Raw genomic sequence first — 26,210 nt, 5'->3', positions numbered from 1 at the left:
GGGCCAGTCACAGACTCTCAGTCCAACCCAATTCACAGGGTTGTTATTGTGAGGATAAAGTGGAGAGGAGGAGGAGGATTTCTTGCAGGAAAAAAGGCAGGATATAAATGCAATAATAAAATAAATAAATTAATGAAATGGTTCTCCACCTCTGTCCTATAACAAATAGTCATGGCAGGGTGTTGGAGATGCTCTAGGTTGCACTCGCAATCAGCATGGGACAATGCTAAGGCTCAATAGGCCTGGCACAGCCCCTCCCATGAACTGTGTGCCCGAGAACATCACCCCAAATCCTCTGCAACACACAAGGTCTCTTATGGCAGATGTACAGGGGTTTTTCAATAGATGGGGCAATGTACAAAGGCTCCTCTGGGTGGAAAAAGTTTGAAATTCCACTACCTAGGGATATTGGGAAAGATATATTGATAGCCCTGTTCATCTCCTCCTATGGAAATATATAGTGTACCCATTGTACAGTGGCTCATAGGATTAGTGGATGAGCTAGATCAGTGTAGACTTTAGACTTGTGGGATCTATCATCATCATCATTTCTATACTGCCCAACACCTGAGGCTCTCTGGGTGGTTCACAACAATTTGCAATAAAGTACAGAACTACAACATTATTGATAAGATAAAACAACATTGTAATAAAACATGGTATAAAAATGTAAGGTTCAAAATGAAAAAAATAATTAAATAGCTGAAAGCAATTTTAGTACACAGTTTCAATAACAGACATGTCCAAGACAGCTGACATAAGTGCCCCCATCATATGCCATTAAATGCCTGGAAGTAAAGGGCAGCCTACTTTGTTTTTCATTAAAACAGTGGCCTGAGGTCCACCAACTGGACTGGAACTAGGCGCAGGAAGGTGGACACAGAATGGAAGGTTCCTCCACGCACAATGCTTAGCCCCAGGAATTTGTTTTCAGTTACAGAGTTGGAGCTTGCACGCAAATCCTTTTGCACACAAACCTACTCCTGGTTTCTCCCTCATCCTTTCTTGATTTCAGCAGCCTAGTTTAGGAAGAAAATAAGGTTTTTGTTGTTTCTGTTAACCACTGAGAGTCGGACATCTTTGCTGATCTACAGCAAATCACATGGAGATCTACCACTAGATCCCAATTTACATTCTGCCCATCCTTGAGCTAGTTTAATAAGCCACAGTTGATGGAAACTCTTACATATTATTTATTAGTTTTCACTGTTTCAGATGCAGCTTCTGCTACTTACAGTACTCTCGCAAGCTCTCCAGACTCTTGTGCAACTTTAAGTTATCATGACTTTTATTATCACTGACTTCTGATTGATGTGCTGAAATAACTAAAGGAGAAGAAGAAAAAAGCAAACACAAAACACATTAATATTTGCTTTGTATGCCTTAGTCCATATTTTCCCAAAACAGTTTGGAGGGAAACAGTGGATTGAATAGTCTACTGGTAAGATTGATTAAGATACCACATATATGTGTCCTTCCGTGCTTTAGATGAAGTCTTCAGACTCATTCATATATATTTTTCTCATCCCACTGTTTCTTCTATCCATCTTTTATTCTATTCTAACACACACACACACACATACACTGACAAAACAACAACAACTAGGAGTTGATCTCTTCACCAGTACAAGCTACCTGTTCACCTGCCTCTCACTCTGGCCCAGACAATGATGGTGGTGAGAAGAGGGAGCAGCAGACGGCACGACCTACTTGCTCACTGGCTCTCTGCCTGTCAAGCAAGCAAGTGGTGGCAATTATGAGAAGAAGGATGAGAAGCAATAGCAGCTGGTGACAATGGTGGTGAGAAGATAGACTCACTGAGGCAGGGGGGCTATTGTGGGTCCTCAAAAATCTAGACCCAACATGGATTATTTACATAGCACTATTAATATGCAAAAGAAGAACACATTGAGAAGTTTGTGGTTTATGCCCTTGTCTGTGGTTCATGGAGAAGAAAGCAGTTGAGACACATAATAAATAGGGGAGTCCTTGTGAGTGGGAGCTATATTAGGGCCAAAATGAACATCTGGACTCCCAGGTAACTCTGCTACTTTGTATGTAAATGGGTGTCAGTCATTTTTGTTAACAAGTAGCAGACATTTTACCAATGATGGGGGGGGGGGCAGGGGGGACAGAAGAGATTCTAATGACGCATAACCAGATACAAAAGAGGGCAGGGCTCCTGCACCTTTAACTGTTGTGATGAAGAGGGAAATTCCCCAGGTTCTCCATATATACAAATGTCATCTGCTGAAATTCCTTTTCCAATGCAACTGTAAAAGATACAGAAGCCCTGTCCTCCTTTTCATATGGTCAACCTATTCAGGGGTGACTACAGTCGCTACACAATGAGCTGTTCAGAAGACATGTGTGGCTAAGCATTTTGAGCTAACCGTTACAACTTATGGCTTAGTGTGTCATGTGAACCATTCCTAACCATGGTGGCTATATAACCATGGTTTAAACATGCTCACTAACCATTTGCTGAAAAAGGGTTAGCGGCCTAACCATGGCTTAGCGTGTTGCCTGAACAGGCCCGGTGTTATTGTTCAATACGTCAGGTTTACCTTTCTTTATAAAAACCTTATGTACAGCAGGGTGGATGACGATGTGCTTTGTACTGCTCGCCTCTTCCTCCTTTTCTTCCTTCTCATCATTGATTGTAAAAGGTAATTTGGAATGCTCTAAATAAACAAGCCAGATTAGATGTAAAAATAAAAGGTCCTTTTTCAACTTTTCTGTGGTTAAAAGACCAGAGACCAGCTATGAATTTGTTTTCCAAACTGACTTCAAATCTTTAAAACAATATTGTAAGATGGTAACTATAGAATAATTTTATCTGGTTAAAATGAAGATACCCTTAGGTTGCAAGAGCAAGGGCAGATCTACACCAAACAGGATATGACGGTTTGAAAACTGTGTATGGAGTGTGTCCTGGGCCCCAACAGTTGTCAATACTGTTATAAACCGTTTTAAAGTAGTAGAGTAGACCCTGCCCAAGTCAAAATTGACAAGCCTGATTGGTGGAAGAGAGTGGTGTTGGTAGTGTTTGCTTTATTTTATCTTTATTTATATCCTCCTTTTCTACATATCACATCTAAGGTGGCTAACATTAATAATAAAAAACCCAATAAATCAGTGTTGTTGTTGTTTTAAAAAACATGTTTCTTACTTGAGATGCAAAAAAAAAAATTATGCTGCTTAAATTCATTGTTTCCACTTTTGAGCTTACAACAGAAGCTCTCCTACATACAACTACCCACTTACCCTCATCTTTGAGACCCCATTCACACAGGAATTGAGCTATATTTAAGTGGCTTTCCTGTGGTGCTGCCTCACATGAACATAGTGTGTGAACACGCCAGTCACATGGGTAAGACCAGTTGCACACTTATTTCTTGCCTGATGGGCACCCTCCCTTGCAGTGGGAAAGTGATCACACGAGAAAGAATTATGTGATCATTTCTTCCTATGTAGTTGTCACATGCATGCATTTCACAGCCACCAAACACACAGAGAGGGCAGCACCTTTAGGAAACAGCTCTTACAGAACCAAATGCCTTATTTCCTATAGAAACTAATTTCCAAAGATCCTGCACACTTATTTTCAATTTGTGTCTGATGGGGTAACATCCCTCCTTCCTCTTCTCTACTTTAGCCCTGGACAAACACTTCCAAATTTTGGAGGAAAACTCAAAATACATAACCAGCATTAAAAAAACAAAAACTAATTGTATACTAACTTGGCCAAGTCCTACACCCACAACTTGAAATTTCTCAGCTCAGAGAATTCAGTGTATAATTTTAAACCCACTGCCTAAATGTAGCTATAGACTTATGACCCAAATTTCCATGGATTTTATTGCATTCACAGTGTTTTGTAACATCAGGAACTTTCTCTATGGCCGTTTTTACACCTGCCTTTTCCCCCGGGATCATCCCTGTGCATCCAAATGACACACAAGGGATCCCGGGAGCAGGCAAGGACAATCCTTTCATTTGCCTGGGATAATCCTTAGGTGTAGAAAGGGGCCATATCTGCTGATATCCAAGGCAGAATTGCATGATTTAAAGATAGTATAGTCAATTAAGAAATTTTGTATCTGGTCACTCTAGCTATACTCCTGCAGCTTTAACTGTTTTGATGAAGAGGTAATTTCACCAGGTGCTACATGCATACAAATGACACCTGCTGAAATTCCCTTTTCTATACAACTGTTAAAGATACAGGAGCCCGGTCCTCCTTTTCCTATGGTCACCTTAGAAAAAGTGAGAGGAGAATTGCATGGTGTTGACAAAGTGATGGAGAGAAAGAGTTTTGCTCCCTTTCTCATAATACTAGAAACTTGGAGAGCACCCAGTGAAACTGATTGCCAATATGATTCTGAATAAAGCAAACACAAGTACATCTTTGCAAAACACACTTGTGTTCTAGAGGTCACTGCCCCGAAATTGGCTTTAAAAGGGGATTACACCAATTCATGGAGGATAGGTCTACCATTGGCTGCTAGTCATGATGGCTATGTGGAACCTCTAGGTTTAGAGGCGATATGCCAATGATTCCCAGTTGCTGGGAAGTGACAGTTAAAAAGGGCTATTGCAGCCTTCCCAAGATTGGTGCCCTCCAGATATTTTGGAGACAATCCTATAAATTCCAGTCAGTATAATTATGCTGGCTAGGAATTGTGGGAGTTGCAATCCAACACATGTGGAGGGTACTAGGTTGGAGAAAGCTAAGCCATTGTCTTCAAGTCCCATTTTTGGGCTTCCCAGAGGCATCTATGTTAGGGTGACCATATGAAAAGGAGAACAGGGCTCCTGTATCTTTAACAGTTGTATTGAAAAGGAAATCTCAGCAGGTGTCATTTGTATATATGGAGAACCTGGTGAAATTTCCTCTTCATCACAATAGTTAAAGCTGCAGGTGCCCTGCCCTCTTTTAAATCTGGTCACAGTATAGCTCCTGCAGCTTTAACTGGTGTGATGAAGAGGGAATTTCACCAGGTTCTCCATATATAAAAATGACACCTGCTGAAATTCCCTTTTCTATACAACTATTAAAGATACAGGAGTCCTGTCCTCCTTTTCATATGGTCACCCTAATCTATGTGGCCACTGTGGGAAGGAGGTTGTTGGCCTAGATGGACCTTTGCTTGGATCCAGAGGCCCGCTCTTGTGTTCTTAAAAGTACAACAGACTGAGAGAAAATCCAAATAATAGCTGTGGAACAGGTGAAGGAAGGGAAGGTATCAGATACCTTCTGGGCATATGAAATTGGTTCCCAGTAGAGTATTATCAGAAATTAAAGGAGAGAAGGCCTAAAATATTCATTGAGGAACATTGAAAGATTCTCAACAGAGAAGGACCCAGTTGAAATATTTTAAATAAATATATAAAAATAATAAAATAAGAGGTCCAGAAAAAATAAAGATCCGGAGTGGTATGACAGAGTGATGGTTGCTTTTGGTGGTCACACCTATTTCCCTTTTTGCTATTGTGTGTGGCCTTGCAGGGTTTGAAGCATAACAATAACAACAAAATAGGTTTCCAAGAGGCCATACCTTTAGTGCCTCCTGTAAATATCAGTGAAGATAAAAACATAAACAGTAAAGGATTCATAGGGGAAACTGTCCAACTTCTCAAGTCATTCTTCTGGGCGAGTCTCGCTGTTTTCTCCTAGAATCCTTCATGTCACATTCTGTGTTAGCTCACTATGACATCACCATGGCTTTTACACCCGGAATGTACCAGTTGAAATATGGAAGATTGGGCAGCTAATCCAAAACACTGCTATTTTCTAAAAAAGACTCTATATTACAAATAGATAGGTTTTCCAAAATAACCTTGTGTGTGCACAGATTGGGATTTTCAAAAGATTGTGTAAGCACCTATACATCAAAATATTATGCAGGGACTGTAACACATTCTGGATGGATGTGCAAATAAAATTCTAAGTTCTTCTTGGATCCTATTCACACATTCAGCTCTGGGAAAATTATCTGGATGACCATTGTTCACATGATCCATTTAGAAAAGCCAAGCAAAATGCTACATCAGAAGCTATCATAGTAAGACCAGGTAAATGTTTTTCCATTTCAAGGGTCCTCTAAAACAATTACCTTACGTTAAATTATTTTAAAATTCACCATCTTTGCAACTATACTAAAAAGTACTATATTTAAAGTACTCTCTTAAAGTACTATTTTTAAAGTACTCTACTTATTGCATATGACTATATGCAAGTAGAGCAGTATGGTGTCGTGCTTAGAGTGTCCGACTAGGGCTTGGAGTCACACCCACCCATGTCATCCAAATCTGTTCTGAATGGTTGGGGGACCCTCTGAAGGTGATTTGGAGGGTGCACTGAGGCTACAGGGGGGAGGAGAAGATATGGAAGTCCCATTCGATTCACAGTCTCTTTCAACTGATATAATGGAAATGCTTGATCCAACCCAACGATTGGGGAGACCCAGGTTCAAGTCCCCAGTCTTACTCACTGGTGAGACCTTGGGCCAATCAGTTTCTCTCAGCCTAACCTACATCACAGAATAAAATAGAGGAGAGGGGGATCTATGTATACTACCCTAAGCTCCCTGGAAGAAGGGTGGAATAAAAATGTAATAAATAAATTTCCCAAGCTTCCAACAGGATGGCCTCTCCCAGTTGTGCTAATGCACCCAGCATCCATCACACACACAACCTATCCCACCATGACTCATTTTTTGGCCCAGCAAGGAATTTATTATCTCCTGATTTTGCTGCCTGCTGGTTATTACTTCTAAAACAACAGCATTGTTTCAGTATTTGCGGCAGGAAGGATCAGGTGGTGGGCTGAATTGGCTTGGCCTCTCACATGAAGGCCCTGTTTACACCATCACCACAGCCCTCCATTAGGGTGACCATATGAAAAGGAGGACGGGGCTCCTGTATCTTTAACAGTTGTATTGAAAAGGGAATTTCAGCAGGTGTCATTTGTATATATGGAGAAACTGGAGAAATCCCCTCTTCATCAGAACAGTTAAAGCTGCAGGAGCTATACTAGAGTGACCAGATTTAAAAGAGGGCAGGGCACCTGCAGCTTTAACTGTTGAGACGGAGAGGAAATTTCACCAGGTTTTCCATATATAGAAATGCCACCTGCTGAAATTCACTTTTCAATACAACTGTTAAAGATACAGGAGTTCTGTCCTCCTTTTCATATGGTCACCCTACCCTCCATGGCATGTGCCAGCAGCCATTTTGAATATTGAGCTCCCGGTGGATGACACGGCAAACCATGGCAACTGGGGGTTGAACATTCAAAATGCCTGCCAGCACATGCCAGAACCCACCATTGCTTAAATTAGGGTGACCATATGAAAAGGAGGACAGGGCTCCTGCATCTTTAACAGTTGCATAGAAAAGGGAATTTCAGCAGGTGTCATTTGTATATATGGAGAACCTGGTGAAATTCTCTCTTCATCACAACAGTTAAAGGTGCAGGAGCTATACTAGAGTGACCAGATTTAAAAGAGGGCAGGGCACCTGCAGCTTTAACTATTGTTATGAAGAGGAAATTTCACCAGGTTCTCCATATATACTAATGACACCTGCTGAGATTTCCTTTTCAATACAACTGTTAGATACAGGAGCCCTGTCCTCCTTTTCATATGGTCACCCTACTTAAATTGGCCATGGTGGGCTATGATGATTGGGTGAACCCAGTCAGTAATTTAAGTGATTTGCTATATTTATGCTACTCATCTTCACAATCACCCAAGGGAAACTAGATGAATAACTGGCTTTCCTAAGTCTGAGCAACAACTGGATCCTTGTTCTCCAAATCCAAGTGCAATGTTATATTCACTGGAGCACACCAGCCTGATCATATATAAGCCTTCTAAAGGGTCGGGGGATGGGCAGGGAGAGGAAATAAAAATGCACATTCCAAGAAAACGTTTCTTTCTTTTCTTTCTTAATATTTGTCACACATTAAAACCTGTTTGCAATAGTTTGATTGCTAATAACACGAGGTATCAAAGTGCTCTCTGGTGGATGTAGTAAAAACTGCAATTCTGTTTTTTAATTGCTGTGAAACTAACTACGTCATAGATGGATAACAAACATATTCAGGGCACAGTGAAGATAACCATTTCTCTGGTGAGCCATCAGCCCACATAAAGTCAGTTGTGTGTAGCTATGTCCTCTTAGGTCTTATGTTTTAAAAAGCAGCATAAGAAAGAAATGGGGTATTAATCCCCAAAGAGCATGATCTGACTGAGATGAGAGTTCCTTTAAGTCTTGACTAAGGACATGTCTACACCAGATCTATATTCCGGGGTCATCCCTGGATCATCCCTGTGTGTCAAAATGATGCACAGGGGATCCCGGGGTGGAATCCTATGCATATTTAGACAGAAAAAAATTCTACAGCTAAAGAGCAAATCTCAAGCACTGAAATGGGAAGTATAGCTGTGCCCTGGGAAAAAACTGGATGTAAATAGAGCCTTTGGGGGGGGGGGGGGGGGGGGACACAATCAAGATGAAGAAGCAGATGAATAAAAGGATTAGGTAAAGGAGCATGGAAAATGAAGGGGGTAGGAAAGGAAAAGAGAAGAAAGTATTGGGGAAAACAAAGAGGCCTAGGGAAGGGAAGCAGGATTTGCGTCCAAAAAGAAGGGATAAACAAAAACATTTGAAAGGTTAAGGGAGAGAATTGTGTAGAAGATGCGTGAGAGGATTAGAATGGAAACACGGAGAGAAGAACTGAACGTAATGATAAAATGGTGAAATAAAATGCAAAGGAAGAAAAAGCAGGAAGAAGTATGGTACATTTTGAAAAAAAATGCCTGTGGTTTTTCCCTTGGCAAATCCTTTTAAAAACAACAACACTCATGCTGTATTTGAAACTCCCCTGGTTCTCTTCAATTAAAAAAAACCCGTTTTAATATAAAAGAGTGTAGGGAGAGATGGATGGGGAAAATGCACCCCTCCTCCAATTTTATGGAAGAGGGGGGAGACAGAAGATGGAGTAGGAAAGATGTCACTCTAAAATAGTCTTCCCCAACCTGACAGCCTCCAGATGTGTTGGACTACAGCTCCCACCATCCACAGCCATTTTAGTTTGGGAATAATGGATATTGTAGTCCAACACATCTGAAGGACACTAGGTCAGGGAAGGCCTCTTAAAGCTTCAAAAGCAGAAACTATAGTAATTTACATACTCAGCCCACCATTTGTCTGCTGAGGCAGACCCATTCCTGAGTCTCAGGTCACCCCAGATACTGTCATTGTCTAGCAACTGCTGCGGATGGATTCCAGTTGGGAAGGAAAGAACAAGCGAACTATGGGAGGGAAAGGAGAAAGCAGCCAGGCCCCTACCTCTATGTCTGTTCATCCACCTCTGTCTCAGCCCGAGTGGGATAGAAACAGAACGCTGTACACCAATCTGCACCGAGTGCGGTATGGCTGAAGGAGCTGGCTGGCTGGGCTGGAGTACTGTAGGAACCAAGGAAATCACACAACAAATGTCCCCTTTGCTTTCTTTGGTCTGGAGCTGAAAAGTCTACCCATCACATCTTCTGTCTGCTATCTGTATCCTCCAATGAAGCGAGAAACAAAACAAAAACAAACAAAAAACCAATTCACTTCTTTTTCTTGCTTCCCTTTTCACACCAGACATGGAGAGACTAGTTTTTATCCGCTAATATCTTGCTGTACTCTGGCAGAGCCGTTAAATTACCTACATCCTATGGGAAGGCCTTCATATGTGGCAATGTAATCCTTTTGGATTGTATCGCGTTCATCTTTCAAACTTTCTTGCTTAGGGACGTGGGCTGAGCTCTGAGGCAATCTCCTTGTGTGCCACCAAGATGCAGACTTCATAGATGCGGAAGGAGGCGAAAGCACCAGCTACAAGGCAACCCATGCCTACAATGTACCACCAGTTGAATACACCAAAGGTGATCCCCTTTAAAATGCAATAAATGCCAAAAGCAACAGTGGCAATGACAGAGATTATCTGTATGCAAACAGGTGGGTCACTTCCTTTCTCCTGCATAGCCAGGCCGATCTCAGGGGTGAAGTTATTGAGGATTCTGGAAAGTGTCTTACTTTTCCACAGAGACACTCAGGACCTCCGTCTATATTGTCAAAGAAGAGATGAGGTTGCTGAGAGAATCAACAATTGTCTATCGTGGTGCATTGACGGTGCCTGCAATATATGAGTTGGCTAAAAGGATTAAGGTTGATGTGGGCGTGTTTTATCATGATCTCCAATCATGTGAAGTGGCTCATAATCCATCTGCTTTCATCAAGGAACTTAAAACACACAATGTAATCTTAGTTTATTTGAGGGAAGATGTGCATCAGAGCTTAACAAGGAAAATATGAGAGAGAAAAACCTCAGGAAAACTGTTAGGCTGCCCCCATCGTCAAAAAGGAAGGTTCCTGCTCAGGCAAAACATCTGAGGGTCTTCAACGGCAGTCACAATACTAGCAAAATTTTATCAGGGAAGATCTGTATTTCTATAACAAAAGCTTTTATTCCAAGTATTGAGGTTTCTTCGTCAGTACAGGATGGTTCTAGGACAGCTTTGGGCAAATTGTGGGCCTGCAGATTTTTGAGCCTACAACTCCCCATCAGCCCTAGCCAAGCATCAGCCCTCCAATGGTGAGGAATGGTGGAAGTTGTAGACCAAAACATCTAGTGGGCCGCAAGTTGCCCACTCCTGTTCCAGGGGCTTCAATTGTTGGCGTGGAAACCCTCCACCCAAGGATCATATGACTAGACAGGTTAGATTTTGCTTCAGGAGAGCAAGAGAACATACTGCAGAAGCTTACTATGGTGGTAAAAGCACTTATAGATGGGACCAGATTTAGGATTCTGGTGCATTCTACAGCATGCTCCATTCACATGAGATGCATCTTGGCCCTAGGCTGTCACCATCCCCCCACTGAGTGCACAGCCTAGAATACAGGTCAGTAGTGGTGGATGAGCTGTGTTCAGACATTGCTGAACTTCTCTTTGAGGAACCCCAGAACTTCTTGGAACACATTTTGAAAACTATTGCATCAGATGACAAGGCTGATCACCTTACTCACAGCATAAATTAAGCTACATTGGTTCTTTTAAAGAAAAAATTGCTATGGCCCACTGATCTTCTTGAGAGCCATAAGTTTAGCCAACTTCATTGGGTCATTCCGAAAAGGGAACCTGACCCTCTCGTCTCCTCTTTTATCAGATGCACGTTTGTTATTTAAAATGGGATTTTCTACAAAGTAGGTGCAGGATACCATTGGGGTTATGCTGCTGCTGATTCTTTTTTTGTTGTTGTTTTCTTTTACTTAAAAGCATGAATCAGGGTTGATGCAAACATTAGACTTTTTTTTACTCTTTTGTAAAAGTCATTTTATTTCATTGACAGCATTGGTCTCACCATACAATTGAACTCTTAATTTAATCACACACAGAACTAAAATTTCCTATGAATGCATCGGCTTTGACATCGCGAAAGCCCATATTGATAGAATTTGATTGGTGGTGCAGAAACCCCGCCCCCGCAATAACGGAATCTAACAAATCACTTGCTGAAAATCACTAGCCTAAACACTTGAAAATAACCCCCCGTCTTTATCTAAAATTATTGTGGGGGGCGGGGCGGGGGGGGAACTCCCACATAAACCATCACACGCCACGTAAGAAGCATAACTGTGTTCCTTGGAAAACTGTTCCATATAAAACTATATCCATTTCAAAATAGGAACAACTACCTACCAGTTTCTAATACCTGGTTTTGTTGGGCTAATTCTTGACAGAGAATTAGGAATAAGGAAGAACTATCTATCTATATGAATCTAACGTTCAAGTTTAATAAGCTGTTGTTATTTCAGACCAGCCATGGTTTATTCAAAACTTAGGAAAGAATAGGCAAAATAGCTCACAACTTACTTTTGATATAATGCTTTCCCTCCCCTTTTGATATTTTCCTGGTATGAGCACTAAAACGCAGTAGAAAGTTTTCTCGGGGGTGTGTGCAATCAACATTATGCATTATGCATTTCCGACATTATGCATTTCCAACATTATGCATTTCCGAAATCATGAATCAAATGTGATCATTTAGAAGTTTGCATTTGAGCAGTATATCCAGCCCATACGTACTCGCCTTTCACTGCCATGAAATATATGGTCTTCAGGCTAAGGCTTTTATCAAGATTTACTGCTAGGCAAGCTGTGAAAGTTAGTGGAAGGGTTTCCTTCTATAGCAGGAATCGGCAACTTTTGGGAGCCGGGGAGCCATTTTTGTCCCCCGCCCTCCAGCGGGCCACACTCCTGCTACTGTTGTGTCACTGAATTTGGCAGCAGCAAAAAAAACCCAGAGGTTTGCCATTGAAGTTTGGTGGCAAACCACTATGGAGTAGTAAACAGGTCACATTTAGCTTGTTCGGGAGCTAAATTTGACCTATTTACTGCTTTGTAGCGCTAAACCACCTTCTTTCCCCTCTTTTTTGCCACCGCAAATTTAAGCAGGTCAGCAGCAGGGGTTGTATGACAGGATGGGGGCCCGTGCATGTCCCACACATTACCTACCCATTCTATAGGATTATTATCTCAGAACACGGGCTCAGTTGAGGCCTCTCAGATTCGGTTTAAGAGTTGTATCTTGTATCTCTGGGGGATTCACCACTGAGAAGATCAACACAGCTCTCAGCCATTTGTTTAAGGTTTGGACCCTCACCTACACAAATTGCTTTTAAAAAGTTCAGTTTCCAGTTTCATACATGCGATCGCATTCTCCACCTCTCTAAACCACGGAGAGCAATAGCAAATTACGTTTTCCTGAGTAAAGGTTCAGAATTTGGTCATCACATGCGATAAAGAGAAATGCTACACTGATCCACCGGCTACTGGGTGAGAATGCATCACCAAACTGTATTAAGGCTGTCCATGCGTTCTTCAAAAATAAAATAAAAATCATACATAAAGTGGTTCTGACCAACCCTGTCAGGTTGCTGCTGTTAATTCCGTTGAGATAACATGTTAAAATAAATGTTCCAGGTTAAGACAAGAAACAGAAGATACAAAGTGTCCAGTTCTCAAAGCACTGTAAGCTTAAATGTGGTTTCTGCCGGCAAGATGCTTTGGGGATTGGGATTTGTGTCCAGCAACCTGCTACGCAGGTTGGAAATTCTTTTCAGGTCGCTTTGATCCTGAGCCTAGGTTTGTAAATTCCTGAGACGGCAAAAAGTTTAGTCAGTCAGGTATTAAAAGAACCAGAACCAATAGTCATTATTTTTGGAACCAGAGCAAAAGATTATGCATAGACATATATAGGCCCCGTTCGGACAACACGCTAATCCATGCTCCTTAACCACAAAATGGTTAATGGAATGCATGCATTCCATTAACCATTTTGTGGTTAAGCAGCATGGTTTAGCGTGTTGTCTGAATGGGGCCATAGTTTAAACAGTGGGAGCAGTGTGGGAGCACACTCACCATGTTTTGCTTGGATGTATAATGTAGGCTTCAGGACTGAGCTCAGGGGAAAACTGTTCTTACCAATTTGGAGCAGAACCCAGCTGTACATAACACTGATTGGTTCACCCTTGTGACCATGAATGTGGGCCCCCCCGCCTCCCGCCATACTTGCAACAGATTCTCAGCGTGTGTATTTTTAAAATTCATTGGATTTTTTTTTTTGGTCTGTCTTTAGTAATATGATGTCAAATGTACTTTTAAAGAGAGAAATGCACAAGGAGGGCTTTCAACAAAAAAGGGTGGACAATTTGCCTGTAGCCATTGGCAAGAGGCAAAACCAAACACTACAACTGCATAAGATTCAGAGGTTAATTCATCTGTTTTATGCTGCATGAAGGCGGGAGGTAGGGGAAACCTAGGACAAAGAATAATAAAGCATGGATGCCTGATTTTTACGTATGTCATTACCCATCCTAAGCTGACTTACTGAAATGTAGCCTCCAAGAGATGCATCGTATCAAATGCTCATATCAAACAGTGGAATTTTACATAAACATTTACAGTGATGTTCTGACTCAAAATTACATAGTTCTGTGTTAGCTTTAAAAGTTGGTATTGAAACTATATGGGAACATGAATTTATGCATATCAAAAATAATGTCTTCCAAATTCCCAACACCTTTCAATTTATATTATGCTGTAAGGTTAATACAATACAGGCTGTCTGTTGTATCTACATTTATTCATTTTACCTCCTATCCGATTAGTTTCCTAATACCAATTTTGAGAAATAACTGACTGAAAAGGGGCAGCTAGAATTACTTGTTGTGTGAATGTGTAAAATAACCCCCAAATTATATGATGAAAGACTAGATTAAATTCCCCGGAAGGCACACAACATATTATATAGTTCTCCTTTTCATGTCATTTCCTAAATTGTGTTTTAAAACAGCATCAATTCATAGTAGTTAATAGGCTTAGCCATGGATATGCCTTGGCTATTGGCTGAAGTCACCAATCTTAATTTCACTGCGTAAGACTGGCTGGGAAATCATCTATTTACTAAGCATTGAAAGGAGAGCACTTTAATCATAGATTTCAAAATGGAATGTTTCTGACATCATCTTCATCTTAATCATAATTCTTGCAACCTTCAACAAGGAGTTTGTCTTTCAAATCAAGAGAAGACCAGTAATGAGGGAATGCAAAGAAAATAATAAGACATGTACTGTACATAACCAGAGATCCACATGTGCAACTTATCGACAACAGATCCTTTGTATATTACAAAGTGCATTGATTATGAACAAGCCCTGGGACAGATTAGTTGTTCTTAAGTTAATGCTGCCTTAAAGTCATCCTAGTTTTATACCTTCCTCGCACAAAGCTCTGGATTTACAACATTATAACCAACGTCAGCCAATCACCAATTTCCTGGTAAGTGATGTAAATGTAAGCAAGAAACAAACATTCTAGTAAAAAATAATAATGTTCAGGCACAGTGGTATTTCAAAGCATTTATCAGCAAACTTTGAGTCACAGAAAGTAAGTCTAGAAAGCTGCATAGGTGTGATCCCAACCTGGGGTATAGTCTCATAGTGTAGATTCTAGTGGTTTCCCCCAAATCCTTATAATACAGCTTGGGTGCACACATGTCTTAGCTAGCCCTCTGAAATGCCCTGCAAATCATTGTAGTTTCAATAACCACAGTGTATCTGAGTTGATGCTTCTAGTGTCAAAAAATTGGAATTCTTTATGACTCATAATATCTGTGCCCATCTTCCAGAAATCTGTCTTCCTCTGGCACCCTCCAGGTGTATTGGACTTCAACTCCCATCAGCCCCAGCCAGCATGGCCAATTATGGGGGTCAGGGATTATGGGAGTTGTAGTCCAAAACATCTAAAGAACACACTGTTACCTATACCTATCCTAACCAGTCTACCCTTCTTTCCATAATATACTCCGTGTGCACATACACACACATATGCAACACTTGTGCATGGAGTACCTCTTCGTCCAGATTCTGAAACACATTATTCTGGCCACCAATCCCACACATCAGAGTGTTCTCTGCAGACTTTCTCCAGCCACTCCCATTGCTACTCACTTGCATGAGAAGGAATACCACTTTTTTATTTTTATACTGGACGCATATAAAAAACAGATTTGGCATTTTGTTCATTTGTGTGAGCCAGCCATGCTAGACCCTGCTGTCAGGGAAAACCATAAAGAAAGCACCACATCTTCATCTGGGCACTTAAGAGCTTTGGAATCATTGGTTTTGCTTCTTAGATCTGAATTAATAGCTTGTCTATTAGGTGTTTGAAACGGGGCTGCCATGACACAGGCAAGGGAGAAGTGTTGCACACAGGTGGTTTGAAAGCCACCTCCCAGGTAAACAGACATACTGGTATTAAATGATAAAGCCGTTTGCCTGTTCCACCGGGTGACTGGCTTCTTCCCTGCCCATGTTGTGAAACTAGGATGGAAGTCTAAGATATTTAATCTTATTTTCTAGTTGCTGTGGATTTCATTTAGGCCAATGACAAGCTGACAATTTGGAGGTATGGGAAGGGTAGAAACTCTTACTGAGGCTCTTAACATAGACTGTACCTGCACAACAACGCAACACTTAGCAACTTTTCTTATAACAATAAGGTTAGTTTCGAAAGTACACCACAACCAAAATTGCAGCAAAACTTTAAGAGCAGGAAGGTGGATGGAATCGATTTGTAGTCTGACGATTTCCTCCTCCAATCATTCAGGGTGTATGGAAAAAGAAAAACTCCTTCCTTCCTTTCCATGTGGTCCGCATCATTCCAAGGAGGTACCTAGCAGCATTTTTAGGGTTAAGAGCATACAGGACGGTGGGAAGTGTCTGTGAAAGCAATCATCTTCTGCCACTGACTCTCCTGCTTTTAAAGAATTAACTAGGCAGGTTTTGCCTGTGGGGGCTGATGGATCCTCTCGTTCTTCTTCAGTTAGCAGGAAATTGCATTTTTCGTTCATTCAGTTGCAGCTCTTCAGTGACACATCCTGGCTGTCATCTCTTTCTGTAAAAAAGGAGGGAATTCAAAGTCAAAGGTCACTCGTTTAATATGCCACAAACCTGAAGACATTTCGGTCTTCGATACCAGGATCTACAGCAGCACTGACTCTGTGCACCTCTGCAAAACATTCCCTGTTTGTCTAGTCAACATCTTCAAAGGCAATATCCATCACTATTAGCCTACTATCCTTTATCATCCTGACAACTTTAATGGGTTATTGATATCCTAACCTTCTGCATCCTACCAAAAATAGTTAAAATTACCTGCAGGCAAAAGCATTTCAAGCTGATATAGTGAGATCCTTCAAATACCATTCAGGTCTTATCAGACATTACTTGTCCATCAGGGAGTGCCAGTGACTACGGATCATGAGTTGCTATAAAACCGCTCATTTTATGGGATTTTCATAAATAAATATCGCCCCACAAGTTATGGTGTAATCCTGTGCAAACGTTTTGAGCTCTACAGTTTGCACTACCCTTTTTAAAAGCTAGCTTCTAACTAAAATGTAACAAAGTCCCTAATAAGTGAATTTAGGAACTTGGTTGTGACCGGTTATTCTCCAGCCTAGACTGGAAGGGTGGAGCCATTTCTGGATTGGCATGTGTGCTCTTTGTTCAGTTCTTAGAGGGCTTTTACAACACTAGGTCTGCACACTTATTTATTTGATTTGTACCCAGCTTTTCTACCAAGACAAATGACACCCAAGGCAGCATTCAATCGTATATAAAACTTGATTAAAACTTATGCATCAAAGCACAATTTAAAATACAACAATAACAGAATAAAAACAACATCCAACCCAACAGACCTGCTTACATGCCAAAGGCCAGTTTAAATAAAGGGGTCTTTAGCTGCTGGTGGAAGGACAGCAGAGAGCGAGCGAGCGCAAACCTAGCCTCTCTTAGCAGAGACTTCTTCAGCCTGGGAGTGGCCCCTGAGAAGGCCATTATGCTGAAGACAGCCCACCAGCAGCTCAATAAATCTCCATTTGTTGCTTGCTCAGGGCAACAACAGAGGGGCTTGCCACATATCCCTGGTTGTGTTCAACTTGGTGGGTCATGAGTTGTACAAGACTCATTCATGGTGTCGTAGGACAACAAGGAATCAAAACCAATGCATTTATTTTATATTGTAACACTTACAATATCAATGCATATGAAATCACACAGAAAACTCTTGTTCTTACACCATTTCCATATGGCTTCTACTTGCATACATCCTGGCTAATATTAAAGAAAACTAATGGACACCAGGCTTCCCATCAAATCATCTGTATTATCACTTGTTCTACCCCAAGAAGTATAAGACTCCTATTATAAAGGGGTTGGTACATTATGGATAATTTCTTTATGAACTATCTGAATTAGCCTTTGCTAGCTAGCTAGCTAGCTAGCTTTTTATGAAGTTAAGAGATGGCATCCCAACTTCCCAAACCTGGTTTGGATCATAACTCCCAGAATTCTTGATCATCAGCCCAGAGAGCTCCAGCTATTGGGCGGTATAGAAATGTAATAAATAAATAAATAATAATAAACTGTGGTCCAAAACACCTGGAGGGCGCCAAGTTGGGGAAGGAGAAAAAATGGTAGCATTGTTTACCATGGCCCTGGTTAGGCCTCATCTAGAGTATTGTGTCCAGTTCTGGGCTCCACAATTCAAGAAGGACACAGACAAGCTGGAGCGTGTTCATAGGAGGGCAACCAGGATGATCAGGGGTCTGGAAACAAAGCCCTATGAGGAGAGACTGAAAGAACTGGGCATATTTAGCCTGGAGAAGAGAAGATTGAGGGGAGACATGATAGCAGTCTTCAAATACTGAAAAGGTTGCCACAGAGGGGAGGGCCAGGATCTCTTCTTGATCCTCCAGAGTGCAGGACACGGAATAACAGGCTCAAGTTAAAGGAAGCCAGATTCCAGCTGGACATCAGGAAAAACTTCCTGACTGTTACAGCAGTACGACAATGGAATCAGTTACCTAGGGAGGTTGTGGGCTCTCCCACACTAGAGGCCTTCAAGAGGCAGCTGGACAACCACCTGTCAGGGATGCTTTAGGGTGGATTCCTGCATTGAGCAGGGGGTTGGACTCGATGGCCTTGTAGGCCCCTTCCAACTCTGCTATTCTATGATTCTATGCCCCACTGGCTAATTTCTGGTGCACAACCTAGTGCCTATGGGGCTTCCTGTAAAAGAGCTGGTTTCCATGAACTGTGGTCTGATCAAGGAAGGTGCACACTCAGAGTCATGTAACAGACAAGAAGTGTGAATCCTACCTGAGTCATCTTCCCCAGCCGCCCCGTATCTTTCCCAGATTGGCTGCTGCTTCTCCCCCCCCCCCCCCCCCGTTTTTCTCTTAATCTTTTTTCGGTTTAGCTTCCAAGCCCCCTTTTAACTATCTGGACATACCATTTTTTCTTAGTGCTTGATAACTAATACGTGTTGTTGTTATATTATACATGTTAGATTATGTTAACAACAATTGTGATTCAAGTGGGAATTGTCCATACGTGGAATTTCTGGCAGAATGGCAGAACATGAAGAACAGAAGTTGATTTTCCTAATAACACATTGACCAAATGGTTCAAGCATCAGCTCCTGTTCGATTTGCATTTCAATTTACAACCACTGAGTGGCGCCAAACCTACTGCTGTTGCCATTAGGTAGGCAGAAGAAACTTGATGTTCATGTTTTTCAACAGCAGTCTTCCAAAGGGAGGGAGATTACAAGTGGTTATTTGTCTAGAAAGCTGGGGGTGGTTCCTAGTCCCCTATTTGATTCAAAATTGCAAATGCAGCCTGAATTAAGTCCTGGGATTTAAATACATCTGCACCCCAAAACAGTCTTTGTCAGCCTCCAAATCTTATTGTAAGATCACGAGTTCCCCAATGAACTTCAATGACATGAGGTAGGCCCCATGCCCATTTGTATACACATGCGCTCTCAAGTGGGTTATCCTCCCGCCACAACAAAAATAAGGTACATTTGAACAGCCTGCCCCCCACCCCCAAGAGCCTTTGGGCTGATCTAGATCCTATCTTCAGACTATCAAGAGATAAATTGCCTGTATGCTGACGCCTGATCCAAAAGTGTGTTTGGTTTCAAAATATTCCTAACTGGCTTACCCCAAACCTCAATACTGGAATACAAATACGTATACGAAAAAGGCACTTGCGTTTTATACAGCTCTGGATTTGGGTTAAACAAAGAATGGATCAAAAGCATTCATAAGGGGTTCTGGAACTCTGGGCTTGTAAGAGTTCAAGAAAACTCACCCTTGGTTGCAAACTCATTACGAGGTCCTGCCAGTAAGGAAGAGAATAATCCAGAGAGAAAAAGTCATGCCAACACGGGAGCACCCTCTCTACCTTTCTTACAGGAAGCCAGATTCCAGCTGAACAGCGGGAAAAACTTCCTGACTGTTAGAGCAGTACGACAATGGAACCAGTTACCTAGGGAGGTTGTGGGCTCTCCCACACTAGAGGCTTTCAAGAGGCAGCTGGACAACCATCTGTCAGGGATGCTTTAAGGTGGGTTCCTGCATTGAGCAGGGGGATGGACTCAATGGCCTTATAGGCCCCTTCCAACTCTACTATTCTATGATTCTAACCATGAAATGACCTTCACCTAACACACTGGGTAGAGTTAGCCTATTTTTAATCTGTTTTATTGTGTGAGCTGCCCTGAGAACTTTTTGTTATAGGTCAGCATATAAAATAAAACAAAGGTATGTAAACAAATAAATGTCAAGAACCTGTTCCATGCTGATTTTCACCTCAACGTCAATTCACCCCCCCACCCCAAAAAATCCCCCAGGAAAACATCTGAATAGAAAGAGCAGAAAGTGAGAATGCAACAAGATGACTCAACATTCAAAGCAAGCCTCTGGCCCACACGGGCGGCCAAATGGCCGTGGGCCTGTGAATGTCTGCAATTTCAAAACAGAAGCAGATTCCTCCTCACCCCCAGCCCGCCCTCCTTATTTAATCCATTCAGAGCCAATAAAGGCCAAACAACGAAGGCATTTGTGTCTCGGCCGCAGACACAAAGCTATTTGCTACATGGGAAACACAGGGCTCATCTAAACAGGATATTCTACTATGAAAGTGGTATATAAAAGGCAGAAGCCATACTACTGCTTTATAGCGGTATTGAAGTGTTATTATTATTATTATTATTATTATTATTATTATTTATATAGCACCATCAATGTACATGGTGCTGTACAGATTACACAGTAAATAGCAAGACCCTGCCGCATAGGCTTACAATCTAATAAAGTTGTAGTAAACAATAAGGAGGGAAAGAGAATGCAAACAGGCGCAGGGAAGTGTAAACAGGCACTGGGTAGGGTGAAGCTAAACAGTATAGAGTCAGAACAAACTCAATATTTAAAAGCTATAGGGAACAGAAAAGTTTTTAGCTGAGTTTTAAAAGCTGTGATTGAGTTTGTAGTTCTCAAGTGTTCTGGAAGAGCGTTCCAGGCGTAAGGGGCAGCAGAAGAAAAAGGACGAAGCCGAGGTCCTTGGGCAGGCGAGAAGCATGGCATCAGAGGAGCGGAGAGCACGAGCGGGGCAATAGTGTGAGATGAGAGAGGAGAGATAGGCAGGAGCTAGACCGTGAAAAGCTTTGAAGGTCAACAGGAGAAGTTTATATTGGATTCTGAAGTGAATTGGAAGCCAATGAAGAGATTTCAGAAGTGGAGTGACATGGTCAGAGCGGCGGGCCAAGAAGATGATCTTAGCGGCAGAGTGGTGGACAGAGACCAGCGGACTGATGTGAGACGAAGGAAGGCCAGAGAGAAGAAGGTTGCAGTAGTCCAACCGAGAGATAACCAGTGCGTGAACGAGAGTCTTGGCAGAAGAGACAGACAAAAATGGTCGAATCCTGGCAATATTATACAGGAAGAAACGACAGGATTTAGCTACTGCCTCGATATGAGGAGTAAAGGAGAGCGAGGAATCAAATATAAAGCCAAGACTACGAGCTTCCTTGACCGGAGTAAGCGTGACATCGTTGACAGTAAGAGAGAATGAGAGGTGAGGAGAAGGTTTAGGAGGAAAAACAAGCAGTTCAGTTTTTGCCATATTAAGTTTCAAACGACGATGAAGCAGCCAGGCTGAGATATCTGAAAGACATGCTGAGATACGATCGTGAACATCAGGAGAAAGTTCCGGATCAAAAGCATTCATAAGGGGTTCTGGAACAGAACTGCAAGATCTACACTACTGCTCTGTAGTGGTACTGAAGTGCACTGACAACTGTTGGGGCCCATGACACATCTACGCCAAGCAGGATACAGCACTATGAAAGCAGTATGAAAGCAGTATATGGTATGTGTCATGGGCCCCATCAGTTGTTAGTGCATTTCAATACCACTATAAAGCAGCAGTGTGTCTCCTCCCTTTTATATACCGCTTTCATAGTGGAATATCTGTTTGGTGTAGATGAGCCCCCTCCCCCCCCACACACAGTTCCAGAATATCAAATTCTAGCACTGCAGAATTGCAATTCTATATTTAGACACCCAATTTTTTTTACAAAAGCAAGTTGACTGGCAGCAAACGTTGGAACAGCACGGCAACCCAGATGCCGTTTTCCAGAGCGCAGCTGCCTCCACTAAATCGCCACAGAGCAATCCTAAAGGCTCCACTTTCAGTTGCATTTTGCTGCAAACTGAATGGACCATTCTCTTTAGATCGAAACTTTTCAGAATCAAGATTTAAGTGCGGAAACAATGATCACGACGTGAATTCCCATGCAAGTCTCCTCACTGACGGGAGGACGGGCCAGCTCCCACAAAAACAAAAAAGACACTTTTTGTTGGGAAAGGGTTATCTAGTAACATAAGTGAGTGTGGAGTTGCCACTCTGCTTGGTTGTGTGCAATTATATATGGTCATATTTTGGATTTATTGCTTTTTGTATGTGCTCAAAGCACTTTGCAATTAAATCATTTAAGGTAGGCCGATATTGGCACCACCATATTACAGAATGGGTTCTTGCTCATATTCATATTACAGAATCAATTTATGGCTAACCTAAGATTTGACTTGATAACTTTCTAGAACACAGCTCATTCTTTTTAACCATTTCACTACACAAAATTGGTGTTTCTGAGCAAGATTATGCTCTTCCCTGTCAGCATTCTTCATATCTTCTTTCCAGTGTGAGAACAATCTGTAACCACATGGTTTCTATCCCAGCAATAAAATGATTATGTGGAAGACCTTTGATGTGGAAATCATGTAGCAGCAACTAGAAATCAACTGAGTTTCACATTCCTATAATTTTTGTGGTACAATGATTGGCAGAATATACCAATCACCGTACCACAAAAAAGAAAGAAAAGAAAAACAGGCTGACAGACAAAATTATCGCAACCTCACTTTGGAATCTTTTGCAATAGCCACAGAGGTGTCCCTGGAAAAGATTTTTGAAACTAGTTGGGCTCAATAAACACATTTCTGAACAATCAGACACATCCTTCCTGTTTTTCTCCCTCACTCCAGAACTGTAGAGAATACACTTCCCGTTGCCAAATGGCATGTGTGTATGTATTTGGACCTGTCAAATGAAGTGAGGTAGGTGGCTACTAAGAGGCCTTTTATTATTTATTGCATTTATATCCAGCCTTTTTTTCCTTCAAGGAACCGAAGGCAATGTACATAACTCTCCTCCTCTCCATTTTTATTCTCACAACAACCCTGTGAGGTAGGCTGGGCTGAGAGTCTATGACTGACCCAAAGTCACCCAGTGAACTTCCATGGCCGAGTGGGGACTAGAACTCGGATCTCCCAACTCCCAGACCAACACTATACCACCCTGGCTCTCAGTTCTGGCATCCCAGTTGTAAAATGAGCTTCCCAGAGAGGTTTGCCTGGTGTCTACATTGCGGTCTTTTCAGTGCCAGTGAAGAGCTTTTTATTTTCCGCAGGCATTTTAGTCTTTCAGTTTCTGTTGCTTTTAAATACTGCTATTGTGTTTTAAACTCTTTTACACTGTTGCTGGTTTTAACTTTGGTTTCGTACTGTAGTTTTAAACTTTTAAAAGTTTTATATTATGGTGTGTGTTTTAATTTACAGTTTTAATGGTTGTGAACTCAGAGAGCTTTGGCTGTTGGGAGGTAAAGCAATCTAAAAAAATTACTGTATCAAGCCCCTTCCTGATTTTCAGTCCACACACAAAACAACTGCATGGAGGGGGGGAAAGCAGGGCCATGCCTGCCTGTCACTTCCGTGTATTGGGCAGGGTGTGTTTGTGTGTGTGTATCTGCAAATGGGTTTCTGCTGTATGCATGTAGGCTTTCCCATGATTGGGGGGTCCTGATAGTGCTCTGATAAAAAGTGTTATCTTAAACCAAAAACAAACCTGAAAGCAAAATAGGTTTAAGGAAACTGGTAAAAACAATATATCAAATTTTGGTATAACTATGCCTGTTAAAATAAAATCATGTGTTTGTAGAAAATATATTTAAGCTCAAAACAAGTATGTACACTTAAAATTTAAACAGAATGGTCCACATAATCAAATATTATGATTATGATTTGAAACATCAAATATTAAATCCCAAACGTGTTTCAACCATAAAAGGTCTTCATCAGTGGGGAAAGAATTACATGCGGAATTTTAAAAAACTTATTATGCAAATTAAAAAAAAAACTTTTTATGCCCTAAATACAGGGATTCAGGTCCTGAGAGTGCCACATTTCCAATAATGGTAAGAACCTGCAAATGTATTGCAGGCTCCCATTTACAGATGTTCCCTTAATGTGTGGATGGCAGAGGGCAGCTGCAGCAGAGGGTGCATGACTGGTGTGTGTGTGCGTGCGCGCAAGAGTGTTGCCCCATTCTTCCTTTCCGTGCTATTGTTAAATGCATGATGTAAACACCTGAAAAGAGCTTCAGTTAGTGCAAAATTTGACATATGTATGGGTTTGGTTTTAGTTATACATTTAGGGTGTGATCCTATGCTTGTTTATAAAGAAAGAGTACCATGACTCCCAGCATTCCTCAGGCAGGGAGTTGTAGGACTTTTTTCTGTCTAAACATGCATAGGATTCCCCCTCCTTTTAGTCCTGTAAAGGCTCAAAGCAATGGAAGCTTCTCACACATCCATTCTGAAACACATTTGTTTTTTGTTTTTTTACTAGCGCTGAAAGATACAGGGCTGGTCTTCAGCATGGGCTCTTCCCCTATCACTCTTATACTTCAGCATGGAGCATAGGAACAGATGTTACACCCACTCTAAGCATGCTTTCAGAAATAGAGTCCCCATGGGGAATTCACCCCACCTCCCAATAACAAAGCACTTGATGTCATCACGGTATGTATTTCTCCACCGAACGTCGCGTCAACTGGTCTGGCGGGTGCAGAGAAACACATAAGATCACGATGGGGCATCACATCACATGAAAAGTTTCCCCAAACATTTTGGGACAGGTGGCAGTAGTGAGGGGCTAGAACTCACCATGGGGATGCTGTTTTCAATGACTCCCATTCTAACATATTGGTGCATACAATCCTGCAGCATGGAACCATTTGTACAATCAGCCAGAACAGAAATTCATAGCAAGAGCAACCCCTGTGTTTCTTTCATTCTTACTCCATCTTTTTCTAGGAAGAGTTGGGGGCAGCTTATCAACAAGGATTGTAATTTAGAAATAAAAGGGAAACACCAGTACTAATTAAATGTGAAAGGTAGTCATGTGAGAACAGGACAGGAGTGACTGAGTTAGTGAGAGGTTAGTCATTGACGGAGATTTTGTCCGGATTCACTGGAAAGCACTTCTACAACACAATGCCTTTCTCTTGGAACTGCTTGTGCCGGAGGCCAAAGTCCAAGGGGCCTTACCTGAATATTGCTTTTTGCCTAATGAAAACTTTAGTGATTTGTTCAGGTCACTTGAACCTACCGATGAAAATGCATGGTTTCAAAGTACACACTGGATACACACACTCAGTTTACATTCTCAGGCCCTCTGGAACCACACACGGATTTCCACAAAGCTGGGAGATTGAATAAATGTTTGTTCAAATTATTTTCTTAGTCAAATGTAGAAAGGGAACTGCTCGATAATCAAATACTTTGGCAACAACAAAAATCTGCTTTCCAAATACTCTTTGGTTTTTACAATTGCTTTTTTGTTCTCACCTGAAAATCTGACTCCATCACAGTCAAGCAATCTACTATACCCCATAGATCAGGAGTAGGCAACCAGAATTAGGTGGTGGGGGCAGATGATCCCACCCAGCCCTGCACAGGCTTAATAACATCAAAAGCAGCATGGCCATGACCCTGATGTCATTTGGTCCCTGGCAGGCAACACTGAAAGAATAAATCTTCCAATACATTTGCCAGGAACTGGCTTTGCTGCGTGTGAAGCCACTTTGCTTGGCCCGTGCTTTCTCCCTTTGAGGTGCAGGTGTGTGGCAGGTGTAGGCACAGCAGCAGAGCCAATGGCTGGAGGTGTGCCATCTCAGTCTTGGTGGCTTCACCCATGCAGCAGCTTCCCCAATGGGAAAGGCACTATGTACAAAAATTCCCTGCCTGCATCCCCTGCTGTTGTCTCCAGTCTGTGATGAGAGATTACAGCAGGTATTTCTCTAGGGACAAGTGAACACCCACCCCTTCGAGGTATCCAGGAAGGCTCCGTGGGCTGGATGGGGAACCACCCACAGGCCAGAGATTCCCCTCCCCTACG

The 26,210-nt window shown here is 41.8% G+C and overlaps 1 protein-coding gene across 1 annotated transcript in view; it reads right to left on the bottom strand.

Moving 5' to 3' along the window:
• Positions 1-12,068: 12,068 nt before the first annotated feature.
• Positions 12,069-26,210, bottom strand: part of MOB3B (MOB kinase activator 3B) — a 112,646-nt gene continuing 98,504 nt past the window's right edge. Inside the window, exon 4 of the mRNA XM_063129208.1 lies at positions 12,069-16,513. Within this exon, the coding sequence (XP_062985278.1) occupies positions 16,484-16,513 (30 nt within the window). The 3' untranslated portion in view covers positions 12,069-16,483. The remainder of the gene's footprint in view (positions 16,514-26,210) is intronic.

This window comes from Elgaria multicarinata, chromosome 6 (assembly GCF_023053635.1).
Source record: "Elgaria multicarinata webbii isolate HBS135686 ecotype San Diego chromosome 6, rElgMul1.1.pri, whole genome shotgun sequence".
Lineage (NCBI taxonomy): Eukaryota > Metazoa > Chordata > Lepidosauria > Squamata > Anguidae > Elgaria > Elgaria multicarinata.
Note: the sequence above shows the minus strand (reverse complement) of the source record. Positions and strands in the feature narration are given on the sequence as shown.